Here is a 23,285-nt window from a genome sequence, read left to right on the forward strand (position 1 = left end):
GCTCAGGATAGTTCAGTGATGTGCTTACATAAATAAATGGGTATATTCACTATGTATACAAATTATGTCTAAAATATATATGAGATATTACATCCAATTCCCAGACATAGAAATCTGTGGGGAATGAGAAATCTCCACCAATCCTTTAATTTCTATCCATCTCTACGTTAGTTCATGTGCATTTCTTGACTTGGTGAATTTAAGTTCCTAATCTTTCTACATTGACTCACTTCTTTCCCCCTCAAATACCGAAGAAAGAGACTCAAGGAGCAGTAAACAACTGTCTGAAGCTAAAGGCCCGAGAACAAAAAAGCTCAAACTCTCACTGCTGTATTGAGCGTGTTTGATGAGGGGAAGAACACACCAAAACCTCAATGCGCGGTGGCCGGGAGTCAAGAGGGACCATTCTTGGAGCGAGTCAAGGAAGGAACTGAAGGCCTTCTGTACTGTGGGGCAGATACCAGGTGTTGGATGCAGGTGCACAACTTTTAATATGTTCAAAAGTACAAAGGGTCAGTTCAAGTCTGTTAGGGGTGGGGTCAGGAACAGGCAAGGGTCAGTTCAAGTGTGTAGGGGCGTGGTCAGGAACAGGTGATCAAGGTAATTCAAGAGTAGTCACAGGATAAGGGGCAGGAACTGGAACACGGGCAAAGGTTAATCCAAGGATACAAGAAGAAAAGGCAGGGTATACGTAAGGAACAGCAAAAACAAACTGTTACAATGTCACTATGTTGATGATCTACAGCAGTGGTTCTCAAAGTGGGGTCCGCGAACTATAGCCAGGGGGTCCGCAAAATCATTTGGCATAAATTATAATATTGGAAAATTGTGCTGTATCATTAAAAAGTGACAAATATAATACAATCTACAGATGGGGACCATTTGCGCCAGTAAAACAAGCATATTGTGTCCAGTTTAGACCACAAAGGGTATGTTGAATGGGTGTTAAGATCGTGGTGGGGTCCTTGGAAAATGTCCACCCCTGTAAGAGGTCCCTGGCCCCGAAAAGTTTGAGAACCCCTGATCTACAGGGCGCGAGTGGGATTCAGAACAGGTCTGTGGGAAGTGATGAACTAATCAAGAGATCAGGTGGGGCCAGCATTCGGGGAAGAGCGACCTCTGGTGGTGAAGCTGGGAAGGGTCATGAGGTCGTTGTGCTCATGTACAGTACATCAAAGGTGCTCAAGAACGAAATGAAGGAAGGGGTATGGAGTTGGAGAATATGTTGTTGGCTGACCGGGGCTTCAAATGGATTGTTCTGCCTGTTCTGCCGGTTTTAGTGCTACTAATAAATTAAACAATTCATGTCAAATGACATATCAAGAATTAGCCTATATCAATTAATCATTTGTGTATTTATGTTATGTCTAGTCTATCTAAAACAATAGTTTGGTTAAAACGGTTTGTGTTATTGTGAGTACATGAATGCATATTAAACCTATTACAAAGAGTTTACTCTTTGCCTATAATGCATCAAATGAAAGTTACTGATACAGCACACATAACCTCCCACATATTAAATGAGAGGAAAAACATCACATCACAACGATGACATTGCTGCTGCAGTTTTTTCTGACCCTGGACAAACGTTACTATTTTGTAATATGCCCCTTAAAATGACGTGCAATAATAATACATTGTGCATACTATCTGATTATGTAATCTGATTGCACCTCAATATTGAAAATATGGGAATGAACATGAGGTTTATGTTACATTATAAGCCTCGTGTGTTCTGATCTCAGATCACATGACCATCTCCATTAGCCTTCATGCTGCCAGTTTTCTCATCCGCTAGCGAAAGCAACTCATGCACACAGTTGAGCTGTGAGCAGTCTTTGAAACAAGCATCGTTTTGAACATATTGACCAAAGAGACCAAAGGAAGAAGCTGATTCACAATTCAATTCACAATCCTTGTTGCGCGTACAAGATTTACAGCAGCCTCGTTAAATAATGGCGACAGCTGCGGTATCTGCCACTGCTGCTTGCGGGCACAACCCCGGATCGGACGCCGAGTTAGTTCGCGGGCAGGCCTTCGATGTTGGGCCCCGTTACAGCAATCTTTCCTACATTGGAGAGGGGGCCTACGGAATGGTGTGGTAAGTTTTTTAACCAAAATGTCAATTATTTAGCATAAACTCTTACGTCTAAACTTTGTTAATCAGGAAATCAAATAAAAAATCATCCGCCATTAAATAGTTTATCGGCCTACGAATCGGGAAACGCCTTTAAGTATTGAAAATATATAGGTGTTGGCTAAATTGTTCTGCTACTTGTTGGTCATGTTACCTATGTGCTAGAAATAGAAAATGTTATGCTAAGTATACGCTGTTATACAGGGGTCTAGGCATCCACATTTTTGCGTCATTTATATGTAGCCTATGGCTAGGTTATCCGAAATATCAAATTCATTTCAGTTTGGGATATAGCAAAATATTGTGGTCAGAAATCAGAAGTTTTCGTTTGGCACAACTGGAAGAGGCTCTGGGTGGCAGTAGTGGCAGCGAATGGTTTGGGGGGAAATGCTATCTGGCATTGTGCAAGTAACCTACTTTGACGTTTAGGCTACCTAACATATTGTAGAGTTTAGAATAGTTTTTGTTCTCTACAATTGATTTGATGCAGAATGTTACAGTGCAGAACTGTATTTGCATTCTACACACCTGATTGCCTTAATGTTCTCTAGATGTGGGAGCGAGTAGGCTACGCGACTGAAACTGAAAACTCAATAGTGCAGCTTTTTCATCTCCCAATGTAGGCTACTGTGTGTAGGCCTACCTTGCAGAGCTTTACAATTTTGGGCACAGCTCTGCGTAGCAGCATGTATTGTGGGTGCATCAATTTTTATTATGTAAAATGATAATATACTTGCGCACTTGCATAACCTTCTGTAGACCTAATGGATTTATGGCTGTGCGCCTGGGACTTTATCAAGGCCAGCTAACTGGAGGTATTTTCAGTTATCTGATTCTATTGTAACTGAGCAAACTTGTTGTAATGCTAACGTTTCTCAAATGTCAGGATGTCAGACTTTTAACTTGCACTACCCTGTTATGGTGCTATGAAGATTTAATATATAATTTAAATATAATGTATATAATATTGTGTATAATATAATATAAAATAGCCTATAATATAATGTTTAAAACACATTCAGTATATTTTGCCTGATTTGTTTGATACTTCTTGGATTACCATACAAGCTTGAGTAAGAAAATTAAAAATACATGAATATACATGTTTCATGTCTTCACTCCATATTTTAAAAAAGTATTAAATTATGTTTAATCAGAAACGTTAATACTTTTTTTGTTGTTTTTAAGACATCTTTTTTGCCTTTTAGTGGCTGTTTTGGACAGACACAGTTAGAGATAGACAGGAAATGTCTGGGAGATAGAGAGAGAAGTGGGGGGAAGACGTGTAGAAATGGCTTAAGCAAGAATCAAGTCCGGACCGCTGAGCACGGGCCTCAGCCCGTAGAGTGCGTGCGCTATCCAGTGAGCTAGCGGCTAGCGGCGCGCCCCTACCTTATTGTTTATTTGACTCATCATAACATGTCTAGTGGAGGTAGCATTCCTTGCAGTGCTTTTTACAAGGAACTGATGCAGCCTTTTCATATTTTCTTTCTGGGGAAAGTTGAGTTACGTCTTGTATAGAAGGAATTTAAGACTCTCCTGGACCTGTGAACTGTGTTGACAAAACTTGCAAAACAGTTGCCCCCTGATTTCTAGAAATCCACACAGGCGTGTGTCGCTAATTATTATCTAACTATACAGACAGGAATCTCTGTTAGCGTGTCTGTGGATTGATTATCTCATGATCCAGGGACTGTAAGAAGTTGCAATTTGGGCAGTGTATTGCACAGAAGTGCAGTGTGACGTTGTTTGGCTTAGCTGCTTGCGCATGCCTTTGCTGTCATGTGGAGCTGCACTAAGTGATGGAGCCATGGCTCTCCACAGCAGCCAATGGGCAGTGCACTGGCTTTTGCCACCAACGGGCACTCCAGTAGATATTAATAATCTGAGCCGATCTACCAAGGGACTTTCATTCATTAAAATCGTTTGACAAAACAAATGGATGAGCTGTCCTATTGGGTAACATATTTCTTAGCCAAAATCACTCAAATGATGCATGTTTTAAGACGTCAAACTAAGATGGACGAATGAATTCCTCACCCCAATAGCCATGCTCACACCTTGCACTGGTGCTTTTGTCCTGGAGGGGGAGCCAGGTGTGTTTCCAAATACTGCCACCATGCCCATCTCTATGGCAACAGCTCTGGTGACGTCTGTACTACAACACTGTTGTGCAATTTACAGAGAGGGATAAAGTGTGTTTGATTACCCACAGTCTCCCTCTATCACTTCTAGAGCACATAAAACCACTGTGTTGTTATCTAAAGACTGGCCAGTGAGAACACAAGAGACCTTCATTCCTGCCTTAGTCTTAATTTGCATCAATGGGGTGGCAGCCATGAGGTAAAACAGATACACATATAAAATGTCTGAATCTATTTTAAGGTGATTTCCTTCTTGATAAGATTGATACAAAACATGCCCCAAGTTCCTGTTAGCAACACACATGATGAGCAACAATTCTGCATTGCACTTTCCTGCAGGGTTTCTGTTGAGTGACCTACCATATGCCATCACTAAACAGATATGACGTCATGGAGCGATGTGTTTCGTGTTCCAGAGACTTCTTGGTTTTCAGTGTTTACGTGGCTCCAAACCGTAAGATGCCAGAGGAAACTGAGTTAAATTGAATGTCATAAAACGACAACACCGAAACAAACGACACTCTACACCCACATGTATGTTGATGCAGACGCGGTATACTGACACCTGCTTTTCAAATCCCTGTCAGTTGAGATGGTCCAAACATTACTGCAAGAGTTTGCTTCCATTCGGCTACTAGATCATTAAAACAGGCCACTGATGTTGGCTGATTGTACCTGGCTTACAGAAGGTGTTTGCATTCATCTCAAATGCGTTTTTTTGGTGGTAACGTACTTGCACTGAAGTCTGCAAAACATTTCAGTATGGACCTTGCTTTTTGCATGGGCCATTATCTAGTCAAAACAGCTAGTAGCCTCTCAGAATGACCTCATCTATTTCGGTAGAACATCTTTGCTTGACCTCTAGATCTCTTGTGGCAGATGTAGTATTGGCTTCTAATCAAATGTTTAATTCAACTGTTTAACTATTCCAAGCCTTATCAGACTAGTGGAAGCAGTTGGCAGTTAGGGGCACAGAGGGCCCCCCAACTCTATATTAAAACTGATGATTATGGAATGAGATGTTCATCAAGGTGTCAGCAAGCGGAGCTGGGATCTTATTTGGTGCGCTGAGCGGGTCTCTGAAGATGAACTGGCCTCTCCATGCTGGGGACTTGTTAGGGAGGGCTTTTCTTTACAGCCAAATAAATTGTACTTGACTTGCTATAATTGTTCTAGATTACAGTAGTACAAAAGGCATTGAGCTTTGAGTCCTTTGAGAGTGGGTAATACTGTTCCCCAGTAGCTTCCAAACATAACTCTAGCCTACATAATGAACATCCCATTTGGCAATAGAGAAATTGAGACAACATGCACCCATCTATTATGGCCAGGCATCTCCCCTGTTGTTCCCCTCGTGAAGGAACACAGCACTTTAGCACCAGATGCTGAACCTACCAGTCGAGCTACTCCTTTCACCCCCTTACCCACTAACACATTGTCATGGCAACAGCTTGTTGCATAAAAAGCAACATTGGCTCCAGTATAAAGCCTTGAAGTCAGTTTCCTTGGAAACAATCCCCCCCCCATCCTCCCTCTTCCTGCGTACGAAAAAACTACAGAAAAGTGCATATATTCTTTTCAAAATGTAGGCTATTGTGTGTCATGAAATTCTTAACGGTCCCTCGCTTTTCTAGGTGTAATCCTTAGAAACTAGCAGAGATGGTCTATCAAGCCTGCCAACTTTAACCGACCAACCAGCTGGCTTGTGAATCTTTTAAAATTGTTCCAGTACATGCACTACCAGACCAACATGGCTACAACAGCGAGCCTAGGTGCCAATCAGGGGCTGTTGACACGTGACTTGCAATATAATAAAATGAAATATACATTATTCTAATATAAGAAAAATATGAGTAGTTTCCTGCCCGTCCATAAAGATATACTGTCTAGCTGTTTACGTCTCTATTGAGTGAATTATAATGTTAAGATTGTTGTGAAGGCCTCACAAAAGTGGTTAAAGATTCAACTTCATGGACTGTGTGATGAGTGCTACTGCTCTTCTCCCTGCCCACACACTTCTGTGAAGCTGCAAAACGTGGAACAGTGTTGTTGAAGGTCTCTTAAAATGGCTTTCCGGGAATCCTGTACACATTTCTCATCTTTTAAATTTAATCTGATTCATCACTAGAGCAACCGATTCTCATTACTTTTTAATGTTTGTATGTTTTGGTGTGACAGTTTCCGCTTCAAGTTGTGTGTGGTGTAACGTTGCACAAACCCCCAGCAGATCTGCCAGAGTTAAGACTAGGTGACGTGTTCCTTCCTTATGAAATCAACCCGTTCAAAGCCATTTGGTCACCTTCCATTGTCAGTCATTCTGAAATGGATTTCCGCAAATTAATTAATTTCACTGGATTGGATTGACCAGATTTGAACAAAACTCCTACTTGATAACGATATAGTCCTCACGAGCCAGACAGTGGTCTGCAGGCACCCACGTTTTTGGGACACTGCACAATAAAAATCCCTTGTCAACAAGGAAGTATGGATTAAAGTTATATCAATCTCATTATTCGATATCTCATAATTTTTGTAAGCTCATTTGCACTTTTTGTTTAGTGCCTTTTCTGTAAATGTTCTTGTTACATATTTTATCTTGGTTGGTAGGTAATTAAAGAGAGAGAAATTATTACTGAAAAGATCTCTAAGAAAAGTTTTTTATTCAACACATTTTCCTGTTGATCTCAGAGCATCGAAACCTTTCCCAAACATTGTTACATTACATCTTCATAATAACAAAAGAGTATCCTTGTTGATCCACATATAATACCACATGATGACAACATAAACGGCAATGTTGATTTTTTAAAAATAATATCTGATTTCAAAATATAGACATTCAATAATTGTCTGAAACATGAATCTTATATTTGTTGTCATGTCTGTCACAGCTCTGCCTATGACCAGGACAACAAGGTACGCGTGGCCATTAAGAAGATCAGCCCCTTCGAGCACCAAACGTACTGTCAGCGCACCCTGAGAGAGATCAAGATCCTGCTGCGCTTCAAACATGAAAACATCATCGGAATCAATGACATCATCCGCACACCAACTGCTGACCTGATGAAAGATGTGTATCCTTGTTCTTAAGCTCTTTATTTGTCCTACAATGTTTTTGAAGAACTGGAAATGATCCTTTTGCCTTCTTAATGGACTTTTTATCATGTTTGATTGATCAAGAATTACAGAAGAAGGAGAAAGGAACAGAAGGCAATATTTTAGCATGAGTACTAAGATATTGTGCTTTATCTGGAAATGTTTTCATGGATAGGATGGAGTTGCCAGTTCTGATGCGCTTACACGATTATCAATAAATGGGAAGTCATTATAAAGCTCTATTTCAACTAACACTTATTATGAAGACCAATATAAAGCTTGGTGCTCAACTAATCCCCATTTTGTGTAGTTGCTATGCATTTTCAGGGGATCATAATTCCTGCGCGTGTAGGCCGCAAAGGCCGCAAGCTATAGAGTGAGGAAAAGCCCTCAGGAAAAAAAAAAATTGTGTTCCTCATTGTTAATGAAACACAAGACGATGCTTCAACTGGCTCTCTGTCTCTGTGGATTTCTGTCACCCTCCATGACTGGATGCCACAGAAAACATGTGTTTGCCATTTTATCTGAAAGCTCGGGTGTGAACAATCAGATTGGGAGATGGGAACTACTCATGTCACTTTATATTTCAAATGAGAGTGTTGTCACTGATTTGTTGCACGAATGTCAAATAGTTTCTTTAACACATTGCTATGAAGCTATATTGTCCAGGATCTGATGGAGACAGACCTCTACAAACTCCTGAAGACCCAGCACCTGAGCAACGACCACATCTGCTACTTCCTGTACCAAATCCTGAGAGGACTCAAGTACATCCATTCTGCCAACGTTCTTCACAGAGACCTCAAACCCTCGAACTTACTGCTCAACACGACCTGCGATCTCAAGGTACGCCACCCTTGTCCTCTGTTCTGAAAACGGACGATTTAGAGAACACACAAGCTCAACAACAGTGTGACTCTCTTGGACACAAAGCAGCAACAGGCTTTGTCATGTTGCTGCATGTTGTATTGGGCTGTGTATTTTAGGCATATGTTGGCCAAAACCTGAAATAAACGAATGGCATTACAGGGTAACAAAAAATACTGAGCGGGAAATGTAATTACTGTTTATAGGCCATTATATTTGTAGCCAATTCCAGAAAGAAATTAAACCAAAGCTTCTGCTTGAGCGTTTTGCATTTAAATCACCACGCCAATAATGACTTCAACCTTTTACCGGCTTAAAGAATGACGATTACTTATTCATGAATACAAAACGCATTTTATTACATGGTCGGCAGATCCCCTTTGTTTTGTAGTTGCATTATTCGCATGTCGCTTTGGATAAAAGCGTCTGTTAAACAAATGACAATTTTAACGTGGATACGCTTTTCAAGCAGGCAATGATAGTGATGGATGGAGATAATGTACAGGGTTAAACTGGACAATGTATTTTTATGAACCAAATATGCTAGGATTGCGGTTATTTGGATTAGATTTGTATTGGTTACATTAGCAAGAATTGTCAATGTAAAGTTAAATGAAATTTATATTTAATAATTAGCAAATGAATTAAATCGGTTACAAGGCAAAATACAAAATGAAGGTTTGAAATCTTACTTACTCTACCATGAATATTATAAATCGGAGAGAGAAGACAATGGCAAGTACAAGGAGAAGCAGGAGCTTCGGAGAAGTACCTAAGGAGAACAATGTAGATAACAATGTTCCACATTCCCTTTTATACCCAATTGTTATCCGTAGAACAACCAATCAAACCACATCTTGACCTTTGCTTAACAACATGACATAATATTACGACTACCAATGCAACAAGAAGTCACACAATGAGGTGTGAGAACCATCATGCAAAAGCAATTCAAGTTTATAGCCAATGACGGGTAAGGATCGGATACCTTCCAAATTACAATAATAATGCCGTGATAAGCTCCCTGCATGCATCGTTTCAATTAGTTGGGACCAAAGGTGTTAAGCAGAAAGTGATTTCCACTGACACCCTTTTCCACAGCTTTGACATCTCTGTGGCATTGCTGCTGCTACTGTAACCCTTTCTTCAATCCTTTTTCTTCAGGTCTGTGACTTTGGTCTGGCCCGCGTGGCCGACCCTGACCACGATCACACCGGCTTCCTGACCGAGTACGTGGCCACCCGCTGGTACCGGGCTCCTGAAATCATGCTCAACTCCAAAGTAAGCCCCTCGCACTGCCGCACCGCGATAACTGTAGGCGATGGTAACCAAAAGGACTTCTGTGTTGTCCCTTGGGCGGTGGATAATTGGCATTGTGTGTTGGTCATAAAGGAGAGCTCTTGTCTTTTAATGTTATTTATGATCTTTTTCTTTCTCTCCCCCTCCGTCTCTCTTAGGGTTACACCAAGTCCATTGACATCTGGTCAGTCGGCTGCATCCTAGCAGAAATGCTATCCAACAGGCCTATCTTCCCTGGAAAACATTACTTGGATCAGCTCAACCATATTTTAGGTAAACTAACATTGCTTGGGCTTATGTTCACTCTACAGTAATAACACTAATACTACCACTTAACTAAACAACTCAAAACTATTTGCAGTGCACATAAAGGTAATGTAAAGAAAAGCTGCTATTATGACTAACACTTAACCATGCGCACGTACATTCACACCCTTAGTTTTGCCTCCACCTAGCTACGAAATTGAGTTTGTCAGGTCATGTGATTCATTACAAAGTAGGGTCAGCATACACCTGTGGTTAACATTGTTACTCCGTCACCATCCTTCTCAGGTATACTAGGTTCTCCGTCCCAGGAAGACCTGAACTGTATCATCAATATCAAGGCAAGGAACTACCTGTTGTCTCTCCCCCTGCGCTGCAAAGTGCCCTGGAACCGCCTCTTCACCAACGCCGACCCCAAAGGTAGAGAGGTCAAACTATGGGTCTAATTGAACATTTAGCACTTGTGCGACTGTTCCTTATTCCATTCTGTCTTGATCTTTCAGACATGTTGACTTTCTCCTGAAGAGGCATTGATTACAAATGAGTTTTTTTTCCTCAAACAATACAGTTTTAAAGACACGTCACATCTTTTTGATTCTGATTCTAAAATGACTATTGCAGCCTAGTTTAGTCTTGCTATTGCAGGCAGCAAGACACCTTAGTGCAATAAATCACATTGTACACCAGATCCTGTACTGTATGTTGTATAAATGTTATTTCAATATGCTTAAGAGTATGTCGACAAAAACTTGGCATATTGACTAGAATGCAGAATGTTTGTGTAAAGTATGGTCTCTCTTACTTCAATACTCTTCTCTTTTTCCATTCCTGCTGGTACAGCGCTGGACCTATTGGATAAGATGTTGACCTTCAACCCCCACAAAAGGATTGAGGTGGAGGAAGCTCTGGCCCACCCGTACCTGGAACAGTATTATGACCCCACAGATGAGGTGATAAGCGCCATATGTGTAGCTAAATGAATAAAATGCAAAACCCTTCATGTAAACTTGTCAGCTTCAACATATTGGTTTGTGGGTAGTTAAATTGATTCATGTCCTCTCCATTTCCTACTCTAGCCTGTAGCCGAAGCTCCATTTAAGTTTGACATGGAGCTTGATGACCTCCCCAAAGAAACATTAAAGGAGCTAATTTTTGAAGAAACGGCACGCTTCCAAACATGATTCAGGCCCTAACCTCCCACATAGGTAAGTTCAGCTCAGAAGCCCATAGAAATAGCAGCTGACCCCTCAATAATGCTCTACTTGTTAACTGACTTGAGATGTGAATGATTTGCAGCTTAATTTATAGAATGTAGTGTGTTTTTTTTGATCTGCCAAATACCAATGGTTTAGAGTTTGCCAATAACTGATATTTCTGACCAATATTCTTATTTCATGCTATAAAAAGTACAGAAATTATAGGCACCAACTTCCTTTAGAATAATTGGTTTACTCAACCTTCAATGAAAATTAAGTTTTATCCTTCTATTGGTATTGTTGTTCACGTTTACTTTTGATTTGTTGGTTGCCATTTGTTTTGGTGCTATTTAAAGTAATCATAATTATAACAATAATAATTAGAAAAAAAAGCAGATCTATCATTGAAGGACATAACTTATTACTAAGTTGAAAATGTAAAAAGAACATTGCGTGATAGTGTAGAGCTACAGTACATTTTAGATATTGTTATATGTGTAGAAAGTTTTGAATTTCCTCTTTTTGACCACAGTGACATAATAAGATGTATTTGACGGCTATAAGATTCTTGCTTCTAGATTCTTGCTGAGGGGAAGTGTACTTCAACAAAATCAAATTTGCGGAAGTTTATACAACACATACTAGAATATAGTAATGCCATTATCTGGGCTCTTAAAGTGAAATATTATTGCGCTTATTCAGCACGCCATGGTCCTCCACTGTTAATGACACAGCACTCATTTTATGATTGAGCCTAGCTAAAAGTATACGTGTCAACAATTTCCGCACGTGGTAAACATGAAGCTTTAATCCAGTTTTGTGCCCTCCCCTTCCCCCTCTAGACGATGCTCCGGACTTGCTTCTGCTTCGCCACAGTTCTGCCTCTACCTTGTCGCTGTGGTTTAACCTGTCTCCAGGATTGCCTGTATTCCGTTGTTTGTCCACTGCTCAGGAAGGATGTCAAATCAGTCTCTTTTTCCTCTCTCTCTCTCCCCCCCCCCCCCCCCCCCCCTCCTCACATCCCTCAATTCCCATTTTCCAATTTTCTGATCCGGGTGTGATTTTATTTTTATTTTTTTCTCTTCCCCTGTTCCTTTCTCCATGATATCCTTCACCCTTTGTGTATTGGGTGAATGGCTTATTAATGTGGAGGTGCTTATGTATTGAAGCCAAGATTAACAAATATGCTATTTCTGTTCAATAAGATATTTGTCTGTCTTGTCAAATTAGTCATGAACTTGCTGTTCTGTGCAAATTTACTTGTGGCTATTATAAATATACAATGCACAAGCAATGGTAAATTTGGTGAATTGCTTTTGGAGGGAACGTCTGATTATTAACATACATTTCAGTTTTAAACTTGAGCCCAATTTTAAAGTATATAATTTGTTAGCTCTTACATTAGAGATCAAATCAACGGATTTATGCAATGGATTAATCACCTGATGACTTCTAGGTCACTAATGGGTTTTGAGGGAGAGCACATGTAGGGATAGGGTTTGTTAATGGGTCTTATTGGGGCTTCGAAAATGGCTAACCAACACTCGGAGCAACAACATTTCCTTGGACACCATATAGATCTGCTAAGAGCATATTGTCACCAAAGCCTGACAGTTTGTCATTATATTGTAGACTGAATAGGAGGGAAAGGTGAGGGATCATATAGATTGATGCGTTTACTAATGGACCAGCTGGAAAATTACGTGAAGACCACATTGTTCCCATTGAAGATTTGGATCTTTTGTAGTTCAGTCTTTTTGCTTGTGGTCAGTTGGAGAGATTTTCCTTTCCAATTAAAAATGCCTGGAAAGGGTGTTCCACTAGTTCAATCTAATTTGTGGGAGACAAACACAAATAAAATCTACAATTTAAATGACCATAACATCACAGATCAATGAATGAATTACACTGATAACTCATTTGTAAATAAAAGAATTAAGTGCAGTTCCGCCTTTTTCTCCCTTCAGATTTTCTATGTGCCTCGTTGCGTGTGTCTTCTGTTTCTTGCCAAGTGCTCTTTGCATGACTGTTAAAGCTCTGTATACAAAGACAGTGTAAGTGCCACATAGTCAGATATTCTAACTGGGATGCCAAGGCTCTTCTTATTTTACCTTTTGTGGTCTCAATCTTCCTAATCACAGGGTTCTTTCTTTTCCTTTTTTTTACCTCTTATTTTCAGTTTTTATTCTGCTATTAGTTTGTCTTTTTGTATTTATTTTTATTTTGTATTTATTAAAAATGTGTTTTGTTACGGTGCATTACTTTTTAAAGCAGTTTTCCTTCGCATGCTAAAACATTTTGGTTTAATGGTTGTACCAGGCTGAGGAATTTGGTTCCTGGGAAATCATGCTGCATAATGTACCTGTACAGGATTATGTATTTAGAGAATCATCTGGGCCTCTTGTAGATTTTTTTTTAGTTTCTCTTTCCAACTAATGCCAGAATAATGTCTAAATTATGAACGGTTCTTTTTAAGATTTTGTCCACTGGAAATGTAGAATTTTATAAGTACTGTAATATTAAATATAATTAGTGGTTACATCATATCATTGCAGCATCTCAGGTTCTAACCCTGGCTTTCATTTACTACTGGCTTTACATGCACTTACGCCGTTAGTTATTGAAATGAAAACAAAATTACAATCCAAAATTCACAAAAAATATTATCTGTGCTTTTGTGTGTAACACTTTTTCGACAAACAATGATTGCACTTATTTCAGTGTTTTTTTTACAATGCTTTCTTTGGACGTGTCGATTCAGAATCAGGTGCCAACAGGGCCTTAACTCACTCCACTGCATATCTGTTCTAATATAAGCTTCATTAAGTCTGTGTACACCCTGTTTGCTTTTTGTGCCTTTCTTAAATTTTATTTCATGTTCATGGACAAGTATTCTTAGATTTGTTTTGTTAGATATTTTGTGATGACAGTCAGTGGTTTAAAACTATAAAGAAAATGAACACAAAAAAATATTGCTACATTATATTTGTTTCTGCAACCTTTCAACTGTGATTAAGTATAATTTTGGCTTAATGTATTACTGCCTCTATTGCTTATTTCCTGATGTTGGCATATATTATTTTGTGAAATGAATGTTATTAAATATTGATCATGTGTAAGATGTTAGCATGAATTTAAACGCTTCTGGGTATATTTTGAGTAAGAACCTTTAATTAGAAATGTCAAGGGATCGAAAAGTTACTGTTTGTGTTGTATTTTTGCAGTTTACATTGGCATCAGTCGGTAAGAAAAAAAAAAAAAAGCAACTTTGTCATTTAGTCTTGTCTCGGATTTGAACAAACCATATGCAAATGTTTAGGGCTTAGTCGCTTATGATTTATCCAGTTCTTGTCATATACCATACTATATCATTTAGAAACTATTAAATACCCTGTTTTATTTCATGTCTAGAGCTGTGTCTTTCGAAACATTTGGAAAACTATGTATAACTACTGTATGGCGCTCTGCTTCTCTCCATGAACTGCTTAATAAGACAAGATGGCTTTAATTCAATGTACTCCAGTAAAATACTGTGCTCATCATAAATTGCTTTAATTATGTATTAAGAAGAAAAGATTTGCATGTGTCATTGCGTCGGTCGTCAGTATAGTTTCCTCCTTCGTTTGTCCACACTGGGGTAAGAACTGCTGACACACTCAACCACCTCATAAACACTGCTTTAGCCAGAAACACCGCTGAAAGGTTTAGGCCCTGGTGGGTGGTATTTATCCTGAGGAGTGACTTTAACCAATTCAACTCGGTTGCACGTTTCATGGGGTAACTTGGGATAAGTAAGTGTGTCCGTACCATGCTTGGTAGTATGTGGCGGAGTTGGGTCACCTCTGCTTACACTAGTGACCGCCAGCCACTAGTTGCCTTGGAATGGGCTTGACAGTGTCATGGTTTTGGTTGAATGTGTTCTTAATGGAGTTGCACATAAATCACATCAGGTCACTCATTGCCCTTTCCCTACTGTGGGGCCTTATACCTCTATCCCACCAGACCACAACGTTCATAATTCTGTGTAGTCCCCACTGTTTGTTCTCACCTTTTCATTTACAACAGCTGTTCTGTTCCAAGACAGTAAAATACATATTTTTGGTTAAAAGGGTCAGCTGTTCCCATAATACATGAGTATAAAATTGATATGCATCTATGGGGTATCTGGCGATTTATGCAAATCAATTTATATAAATGTGATGTAGTGCCACTCACTGGGTACTTTTAAGGGGTTATTGGCCTCAGTGTGATTACTGCTGACAACCTTCAGCAACCAACCTTAGTCAGTGTGTGATCAGGGACAATCCATGAGTGCTGATGTTTGATAACAGCACAGGTACTTAGTTAGGCCTACTATGCAAGAGCTCTAGGAATGTAGTTTGACTGAGTCAATGAAAAAACGATTCCATCAAAACCTCTTATTTTAAGGATGTATTTTCAAACAGGTTGCCTGGATTTGTTACACCAAAGATAGATATTGAGATCTCTAAAGATAGAGACAGTTGTACAGTTAATTTGGGATCAACGGCAATACATTAGTCTGATCCATCATATCTTGATCAGCCATACAGCACTATGACCACCTGCCTAATATTGGTTCCCCTTTTGCCCACAAACAGCCCTTATCCGTCGAGACATGGACTCCACTACACCTCTGAAAGAGTACTGTGATGTCCTTTAAGTCCTGTAAATTGCGAGGTGGGGGCATCCATGGAACAGCTGGATCAGCCATGATAACGAGATAGCCTATATTCACTTCACCAGTCAGTTGTCATTATATTTTGGCTGATTGGTATATTCCATTATGGGTGAATTCTGACAATATTAATTTTTTAGGGAAACATGGACAAAGATATGATGGCCAACAAACATTTTCAGGTATTTTAATTTATTAGCAGACTAGCTCTACAAATAGAAAAGTACAGCAGGAAAAAATATATATATTTACTCCAGAGAGGCTGGAACATTTGGTAATATAGCCAATTTTTTGCTTATTATTGATGCAGTCTACAACTTTGGCCCAGTTTGGCTGCTTTACTTTATCTGAAAAACTAAGGGAAATGTTAGAGGGTATGGGAAGGTCTGAATATGTATTTCTTCATTTTATTTCAAATTATACTGTATTAATAGTCTTTCTAGTTACATAAAGACTACATTGATTAAAGCAGTGGTTTGCTGGGGGGTGGGGTGATAACGCATGTGATCTCATTTCAAGCTTTTGATCAAACTTGAGGAGCCTGAAAGTAGGCTACAGCAATATAGAGGATGTAGTGACCTTTGAACTAGAGCAACATTTTTTATGACTATCTGATCGGATTCGGTTTGTGGTATATAGACCTTTGAAAAAACCTTATTATTTGACGATTTCATTTATCATTTAAAATTTGTTAGGAAAAAAACTTCAATACAAAATCCCATTGACAGATTATCTAATGTGTAGGTTTAGTGCCTACTCCCAGACCGACTGTGCTAGCTGATACCTAACCTGTGGAGGGCAGCGTTTAGTGTGCCGCAAACCAAATAGAAGAAGAGAAGCTAATGCGGAAGTGGCTGTAAACTCGAGTCTGATGTTTTGTTATGCTAATCAAGCTGCTAGTCTTTATTTGGCAAACTCACTCCACCCTTTGGATGAAATGCTTGAGTATATGATTGTAAAATAAATCTTCTTAACCATAATCAGGTAAAAAGAAAAGCATCTTTCTTTGATTTTTCATTTATGTTTTGCGTTCCAGCACAGTATACAGTACAAGAAAGCTCGGTGGCTAGATCTAACTAAGTAAGTCATTGCAAGTGTAGCTAGAGCTAGCATTTAAAATACAATGGCGCAATTTGGCACTATATTCGCTTTAAAAATAAATACATTTAGACCTATTACCTAGATTTCTAAGTATTTCCAGCCAACAAGTGTTTGCTACCATTTACATCTAGCAAACTCGTTGCCTACCTATTCCGTCTTGTCTTGAGCGGGTTTGCTAGCTGCTGTAGCTGGTAGCATGGCGACTGACTATTAGCCAAACTATATAGAGGCTAGAGCTAGCTGACCAAGTGACAAAACTTTTGAACTTACTAGCTCGTTATAAACAAATCATTTGGCTGAAATGGATAACCTTATAACATGTTCATGTTAATTTATTAGAACTTTCAACAACGCTATGGAAGACCAGTGGCCCATGTTTGTATAATAACCACTGCTGTGACTTCCCTGTGAAAAGTAGCTCTAGGTGGCACCATGGCTGACCACAATGATGTTAGCCTTTCACCAGAGCAACGCGTCCGCGCCTTGACCAAGAAGGGCAGTTCTGTGGATGTGAACGATGATGTGCCCCCACGCCGTTACTTTCGCTCTGGAATGGAAATTATTCGGATGGCATGTATCTACACAGAGGAGGGGAACGTTGAACACGCTTTCGTTCTCTACAATAAGTATATCACGTAAGGAAAAGTGCATGTTGTCATATCATTCAAAGGACTTGGATGTAGCTAGGTGACTAGAAAGATACATTGGAATGAAATGCCATAATGGAGTAAGATGCATTAATTATACCTTTTAACAGCAAACTTGCTTTAAAATTGAGTTTATTGACAATATTATACTTAAGCATGAGCTATCAGAACAGTTGTCGAATGCAGTGTGTGATTGTAATGCTTTATGAAGTCTCCGTTCTGTCATTCGTATGTATAGGCTATTTATTGAGAAACTTCCCAAGCATAGAGATTATAAATCATCAAACATTCCGGAGAAGAAGGACACTCTTAAGGTATGTTGTAAAGTTACACACTAGCCTACATTGTGTATTCTGTGCAAATGTCAATAAAATGTGATGGCACATAGTAGTAGCCTCACATGCTATTTTGCTTTCAAACAGAAACTGAAGGAGGTTGCCTTTCCTCAAGCAGAGGTGCTGAAAAAAGCACTTTTAAAAAGATATGAGCAAGAACATGCACAGTATCTTGTCAAAAAGGTAAACTTCACAGCTGAAGATATTAAATGTATCGTCTGATGAAACGTATTTTCATCGCCATATGGTTCTGTCCCTTGAATGTACTTCTTTAAAAATTGACTTGAAAATGACTTTTGGACCATACTGTATTTTCTATTTTTATTTTTTATATAGGCTATATAACATATATGTATATGTGTTTTTTTATTTATTTATTGGGGGTCTTGATAAGGAAACATGAATGAAATCCATTTGAAATGAAGACCAAATTTGACATCAACTCCTGTTGATGTGTTCTGCTTCCAGAAAGCCGAGCTGGCCGCCCTGGCCCAGGAGCAGTCCAAGCAGAGGGCCCTGGACGCCGAACGGGAACGCGTGGCCCAGCTGCAGCGGCGGCAGCGGGAGCAGGAGCAGTTCAGCGCCTTCGAGGAGATGATTCACCGGCAGGAGCTGGAAAAGCAGCGTCAGCGAGTGCTGCTGGAGTTTGCCACCCCGGGAACCCCCCCACCGGACGCCCCCCTCCTTCCTGGCATTCAGGGTCCCCCTCTGCCCCTGGTGGTGTCCCCCACCCCGCCGCAGAGCCCGGGGGACACAAACAACCACCGCTCTGCTCCTGTGGCTGGACCTCCGACTGGACCTCCTACGATTGACCGTTCGCTAAAGCCTGGGTCCCTGGTCAGCCCTGGGGACAACAGTGAGTTGATTACACATTTCATACATGAGCACCAAAGGTTTTTGACTGTGACACATTGTACTGTTTATTGATGCGACTCCAGGACTAGGGTTTGAGTGAAACAATGAATATGTTGGAAGTGAAGACTGTAATGTTATTTTCATACATCCGGTTTTTAAGTATGATCTGAAGCCCTTATTGGAAAATTCTGTAAAACCACAGTATGGATAAGTTATGGTGTAGGCTTCTGGTTCTCCATCTATCCCTTTCCTCATTACAACCACAGCTCCGGGGGATTGCTGTTAATCAAATGAGTGCTTTAAATAAGGTGAAATTAGACACAATTAGGAGAGTAAATATGGATTCATTCAACAACTTGTTATTGGTAAATGACTGTACAAAGTTCAGACAGCCAGTCTTTGAGCACGGAGCAACATGCACCATCATGTGCCAGAGGGTGTTAAGACATTTCTTTCAATACAAAGACCATGCTTGTCCCCCTCCCTATAAACCAAAAGCATACTTTGGGCAGTCCTTGGTATTCATCCTTCTGATATCCCATGGTTCGAAAAAAGGCCCGTAATCTGACGATCGTTGCGCTTGTTCATGCGGTGTAACTGTAAATACAGGTTTACATATTCATCCACTTCTAAATGAGGGCTGATAACCTGTGATTCCAGTTTGGAATCCTTTGATGTTTCACCCAATATTTAATTAAATGTCATCAGATAAACCATCGACTTGAAAAGTTTATTTTCTATCAACAGCTACAATGGATGATGCCCTTCGACAATTATCAGTGCCTGCTGAGCTGTGCAGGAGTTTTTTGAGGATGGCAGATGCCAACACAAGCCGAGCAGTGGAAACCTGTGGTATTCTCTGTGGCAAGCTGGTGAGTTCTTCTATTTCTTTTACTTTAGCAAGTAAACCCCCATTCATGGTTTCCTCATGTAGCTGTGTTAAATCAGGATGGTAAAAAAAAAACTCAACATTCTTCCCTGTCTGAAGCATTTCTGTTTGTTAAAAAAGATCTCTCATATCATAACATCTCAGCTCCTAACAAACCATAATGCCTATGTTTAGCAAATAGCTGCCCCCCTGTTGATAATTATTGCGAAGAAATGGACCACATTCAAATCTTTATTAGCAGAGCAATTAACAAAACATAATGAACGTGTAATTCAATGATAAAGCAACATTAAACCTAATGTAAAAACGGACTCGATGACTTGAAGAACACTTACATGCATTTAATGGCGCCCATGTCTGTGTGCTTGTGTACCTTTTTGTGTCAGACCAGGAACGCCTTTACTGTTACCCATGTAATTGTGCCGAAGCAGTCTGGTGGACCAGACTACTGTGACACGGAGAATGAAGAAGAGCTTTTTCTTATCCAGGATCAGTATGACCTCATCACCCTTGGCTGGATTCATGTGAGTAAACACTATCATGATGTGCTTGAATCAGACAACAAGGTTGTTTTGCCGGGTTCACATTTCCTAGTTTTCATGTGATTCTGGAAATAATATCTAAATTGGCCTGAAGTCAACAAGACTTCCTCTGTAGGGAAAAAGAACATTTTGATAGTGTGCCACCTGGTGGTTGTGTGGTGTATTTGCAATTCATTCAGAAAGGAAGTTCAAAATAAATCTGTGCTTTAGATTTCAAATAAATCATTTCGTAATCTTTGCCAACTGGATTTGCACAGTATCAGCAAAGTATATAGATTTTTGGAAGTCTTAGGAATGTGTTGTATGCTAATGTAGATCTGGAAGTGTAAAACCATATGTAAATTGTACAGTATGTAAATATATGTGTTGTTTGTCCTAGACCCACCCCACACAGACGGCTTTCTTGTCCAGCGTCGACCTTCACACTCACTGCTCTTATCAGATCATGTTACCAGAGGCCATCGCCATCGTCTGCTCACCCAAATTCAATGAGTGAGTATTTCAGTCTGTGATTTAGCCTTTATTTGTAAACTTGAATTATATTTTATTGTGTGTAGTTCAAATATAAACACAATAAATAATTCTATACATTTTGGAGTAAGGCTGTAATGTAACAAAATGTGCCAATGTGCCAATGTGTTAGAATACTCTCCTAATGCACTGGACAGAGAAACCGCTGTGAATCAATCTATCACACGTGCTATACTCGACTACATACAATTTCATTTTACATGTTCTAATGTTAAAATGAAAGGCAGTATTTTCAATTGTTGATGGTGTTTGCATACATTATACTCCGGAATCCATTGGTATTGCAGGACTGGGTACTTCAGGCTTACAGATCATGGAATGGAAGATATCTCCACATGCAAGCAGAAAGGCTTCCACCCGCACAGCAAAGAGCCTCCTCTGTTTATAGTGAGTCATATTTTATTCTATTCTATTTCATTAAGATATTACAGTCAAGGACTGAAGAGCACGACTTTTTGGAGTAAGAATAGAGAACGTTTGGAGCTTTCATAGTAGTGCCGGTCCTTCCTATAGGCGACATAAGCAGTCGCCTAGGGCGGCATGAAGAGGGGGGGCAATTTCCCAAGTGCATCCATTAATTAACTCTCCTGCTGTCCTTGAGTTTCAAACGCACTACCAGCGGAGGGCGCCAACCGCGGCACGTCATATGTCCGGGGGTGGGGGGGCTGGGAGGGGTGTAGTTAAACCTTGCCTAGGGCACCAAATGTGCTAGGACCGGTACTGCTTCCTAGTGCATTAGGCTGAATGTTGTGAAGTCATTTGAAGTGACCTTCTTCATTTAACACACTCACCCCCCACCCCCTCCCTTCCTCTTCATAGGGAGCAGGTCATATCATCATCACCGACGACAGAGTGTCCATGTTGGATCTGCGGTGATTTTTCTACCATCACACTCCCAATTAGCTAATAACCAAACACCAACAGGCGGATTATTTTATAAAAACCCTTTTTTGAAATTGTAGTGCACTGCGGCATTGCTCTTTCTGGCAGTTTCCAGACACGTGAACTCATATCCTCATGCCCATTCAGAGAAAATGTTTACTTTGTAGTGGGGCAGAATAAGTCCAGCTTTTTAGACCTATGAAGGATGTTGGCATATATTTAATTTGTTTGCTCTTATTGAATCTGAGAAATCTTCATGCAAATGGTTGGTGCATACAGTCTGTCGCAAACAGTTTATGATGCAACTCCTGGTAGAAATCAGGTTTTAATTGCCATTTTGAAACCAGTGCTCTAATTCAGCTGCTTCTAAAGGCAACAATGTCCATTGTGTTTAATGTTGTGCATGGACCTAATTGACTCAACACAGCTCTTAACTTTACCGACTGAAAACACTGAAACTGACCAACGACTCCCGTTCATGTTATTTAATTGATATACACAATATCAAATTGCTCTGTGGACTCTATGATGACTGAGGGGTGCCAATAACACAGCAGCTGATGCACTGTTGCTCAGAGATGTGAGCAGTGTGGCCTCTCCGTGGGTGTGTCATGTTTTTGTCTGTCTTGATTTGTTTAAAGTTTTTCAACAGTAGTTGCATATTTGTGAATTTTGTTCCCCATGAGTTGTCAAAAATGTTTTGCTAATGATTCCGTTTTGTTTTGAAAGCATAGGCTATTTGTCTAACAGAGGCAGTCTGAATGTTGACGGAAATAAGAAACATGTAGGCCTGCAGCACAAGTTGCTTACGCTTGAATAATAACTACTTTTGATCATATTCAGCTAGTCTTAAAATTTGAATTAAATACGCAATATTATGCTTTAGCAGGGGTGTTTTTTCCTTTTCTCTTTTTTTCTCATTTTTTGGGGGGGGGTTTAAGAAACTCTTCAGTGTAGGCTGAAAGCCAACAAGCAGCTGTCCAATCAGGAATACAGACCAATCAGAATGTTTAAAATGATCAGAAACAGGTTAGGATCATAGTCAATATCCACAGTTATAAGGTAAAATAATGTCAAATGTGAGTCTTTCCCCATGTCAAATATGAAGAGGAGAGGAGATTGTCGTAGTTATATTTTTTAGTATTTTTTTTTTAAGGGTATATAAACTTTCTGTCAGTGCTGCAGAGATAAGAAATCACATGTAGCCTACATAGACAGTAATGATTTTAATTATATTACCTGAAACCGTTCAAGTTGTCATTATTCCTTAACGTTTCATTTACCTGGTGTTGAGTCTACTGGTTTATCTCTTTGTGAATGTCCTGCAGACTATTAAATTACGTTATGATCTAAAAAATCACACGATGGGGGAACAAGAGACCACAACGCATCAATAGACGTTCTTTAAAGGTACAATTTGAAACGGGTTTGTCCCCAAACATGTGTATGCTACACAGCTCCAAGCCAAGGGAAAGTACATTTTTATTTTATTTTAAGCATCCTCAATTTTCCAGACAATTTTCTTCCAATCCTTCCAAATATTCGGTTAGGCGGTCTTCCCTCCTCGGCATATTTTGTGAATCCAAATCTGCATTGGTTTTGGTGTTAATGCTTTAAAGTCAATTGAATAATAATTCAACCTTGTATCTTTTTTTCCCAATTACTTATCTAACACACTAATTATCCACTGTGAGCAGAACGTTTGACCTCAAGGGTTGTCTTTGCTATTATGTTTATGCCTAAAGTGTTTTTTTGGAGGGGGGGGTATCCTATTTGTAGTTAATTTAGTTGACATTGGAGTATG

At 39.7% G+C, this 23,285-nt stretch overlaps 2 protein-coding genes across 3 annotated transcripts; both read left to right on the plus strand.

Annotated features, from left to right (window-relative positions):
- Positions 1–1,760: 1,760 nt before the first annotated feature.
- On the plus strand, positions 1,761–14,402 carry mapk1 (mitogen-activated protein kinase 1). Its single transcript, XM_047015873.1, has 9 exons — positions 1,761–2,101; positions 7,173–7,355; positions 8,034–8,223; positions 9,409–9,525; positions 9,702–9,816; positions 10,096–10,227; positions 10,648–10,757; positions 10,884–11,012; positions 11,846–14,402. Exons 1-8 carry the CDS (start codon positions 1,956–1,958, stop codon positions 10,986–10,988), a joined length of 1,098 nt encoding a protein of 365 aa, XP_046871829.1. The 5' UTR covers positions 1,761–1,955; the 3' UTR covers positions 10,989–11,012; positions 11,846–14,402.
- A 2,111-nt stretch (positions 14,403–16,513) lies between these two features.
- Positions 16,514–22,731, plus strand: LOC124463822 (STAM-binding protein-like A). 2 transcript variants are annotated; one of them, XM_047015594.1, is made up of 10 exons: positions 16,514–16,683; positions 17,216–17,435; positions 17,686–17,761; positions 17,870–17,965; positions 18,251–18,638; positions 19,385–19,509; positions 19,913–20,050; positions 20,448–20,560; positions 20,887–20,986; positions 21,419–22,731. In XM_047015594.1, exons 2-10 carry the CDS (start codon positions 17,233–17,235, stop codon positions 21,473–21,475), a joined length of 1,296 nt encoding a protein of 431 aa, XP_046871550.1. In that variant the 5' UTR covers positions 16,514–16,683; positions 17,216–17,232; the 3' UTR covers positions 21,476–22,731. The 2 variants fall into 2 exon arrangements, with proteins under 2 accessions (XP_046871550.1, XP_046871551.1); XM_047015595.1 differs by having other exon boundaries at positions 17,219–17,435.
- Positions 22,732–23,285: the final 554 nt, after the last annotated feature.

This window comes from Hypomesus transpacificus, unplaced genomic scaffold, assembly GCF_021917145.1.
Source record: "Hypomesus transpacificus isolate Combined female unplaced genomic scaffold, fHypTra1 scaffold_31, whole genome shotgun sequence".
NCBI classification, from domain to species: Eukaryota; Metazoa; Chordata; class Actinopteri; order Osmeriformes; family Osmeridae; genus Hypomesus; species Hypomesus transpacificus.

Excerpts from the sequence above, each read along its gene's own strand:
- mapk1 (XM_047015873.1), top strand. The coding sequence starts at position 1,956 with ATGGCGACAGCTGCGGTATCTGCCACTGCTGCTTGCGGGCACAACCCC. Across the intron at positions 9,817-10,095 it reads TCAGCTCAACCATATTTTAG|GTATACTAGGTTCTCCGTCC; the intron begins GTAAACTAACAT and ends CATCCTTCTCAG. Across the intron at positions 10,758-10,883 it reads ATTATGACCCCACAGATGAG|CCTGTAGCCGAAGCTCCATT; the intron begins GTGATAAGCGCC and ends TTCCTACTCTAG.
- LOC124463822 (XM_047015594.1), top strand. The coding sequence starts at position 17,233 with ATGGCTGACCACAATGATGTTAGCCTTTCACCAGAGCAACGCGTCCGC. Across the intron at positions 17,966-18,250 it reads CACAGTATCTTGTCAAAAAG|AAAGCCGAGCTGGCCGCCCT; the intron begins GTAAACTTCACA and ends TTCTGCTTCCAG. Across the intron at positions 18,639-19,384 it reads GGTCAGCCCTGGGGACAACA|CTACAATGGATGATGCCCTT; the intron begins GTGAGTTGATTA and ends TTCTATCAACAG.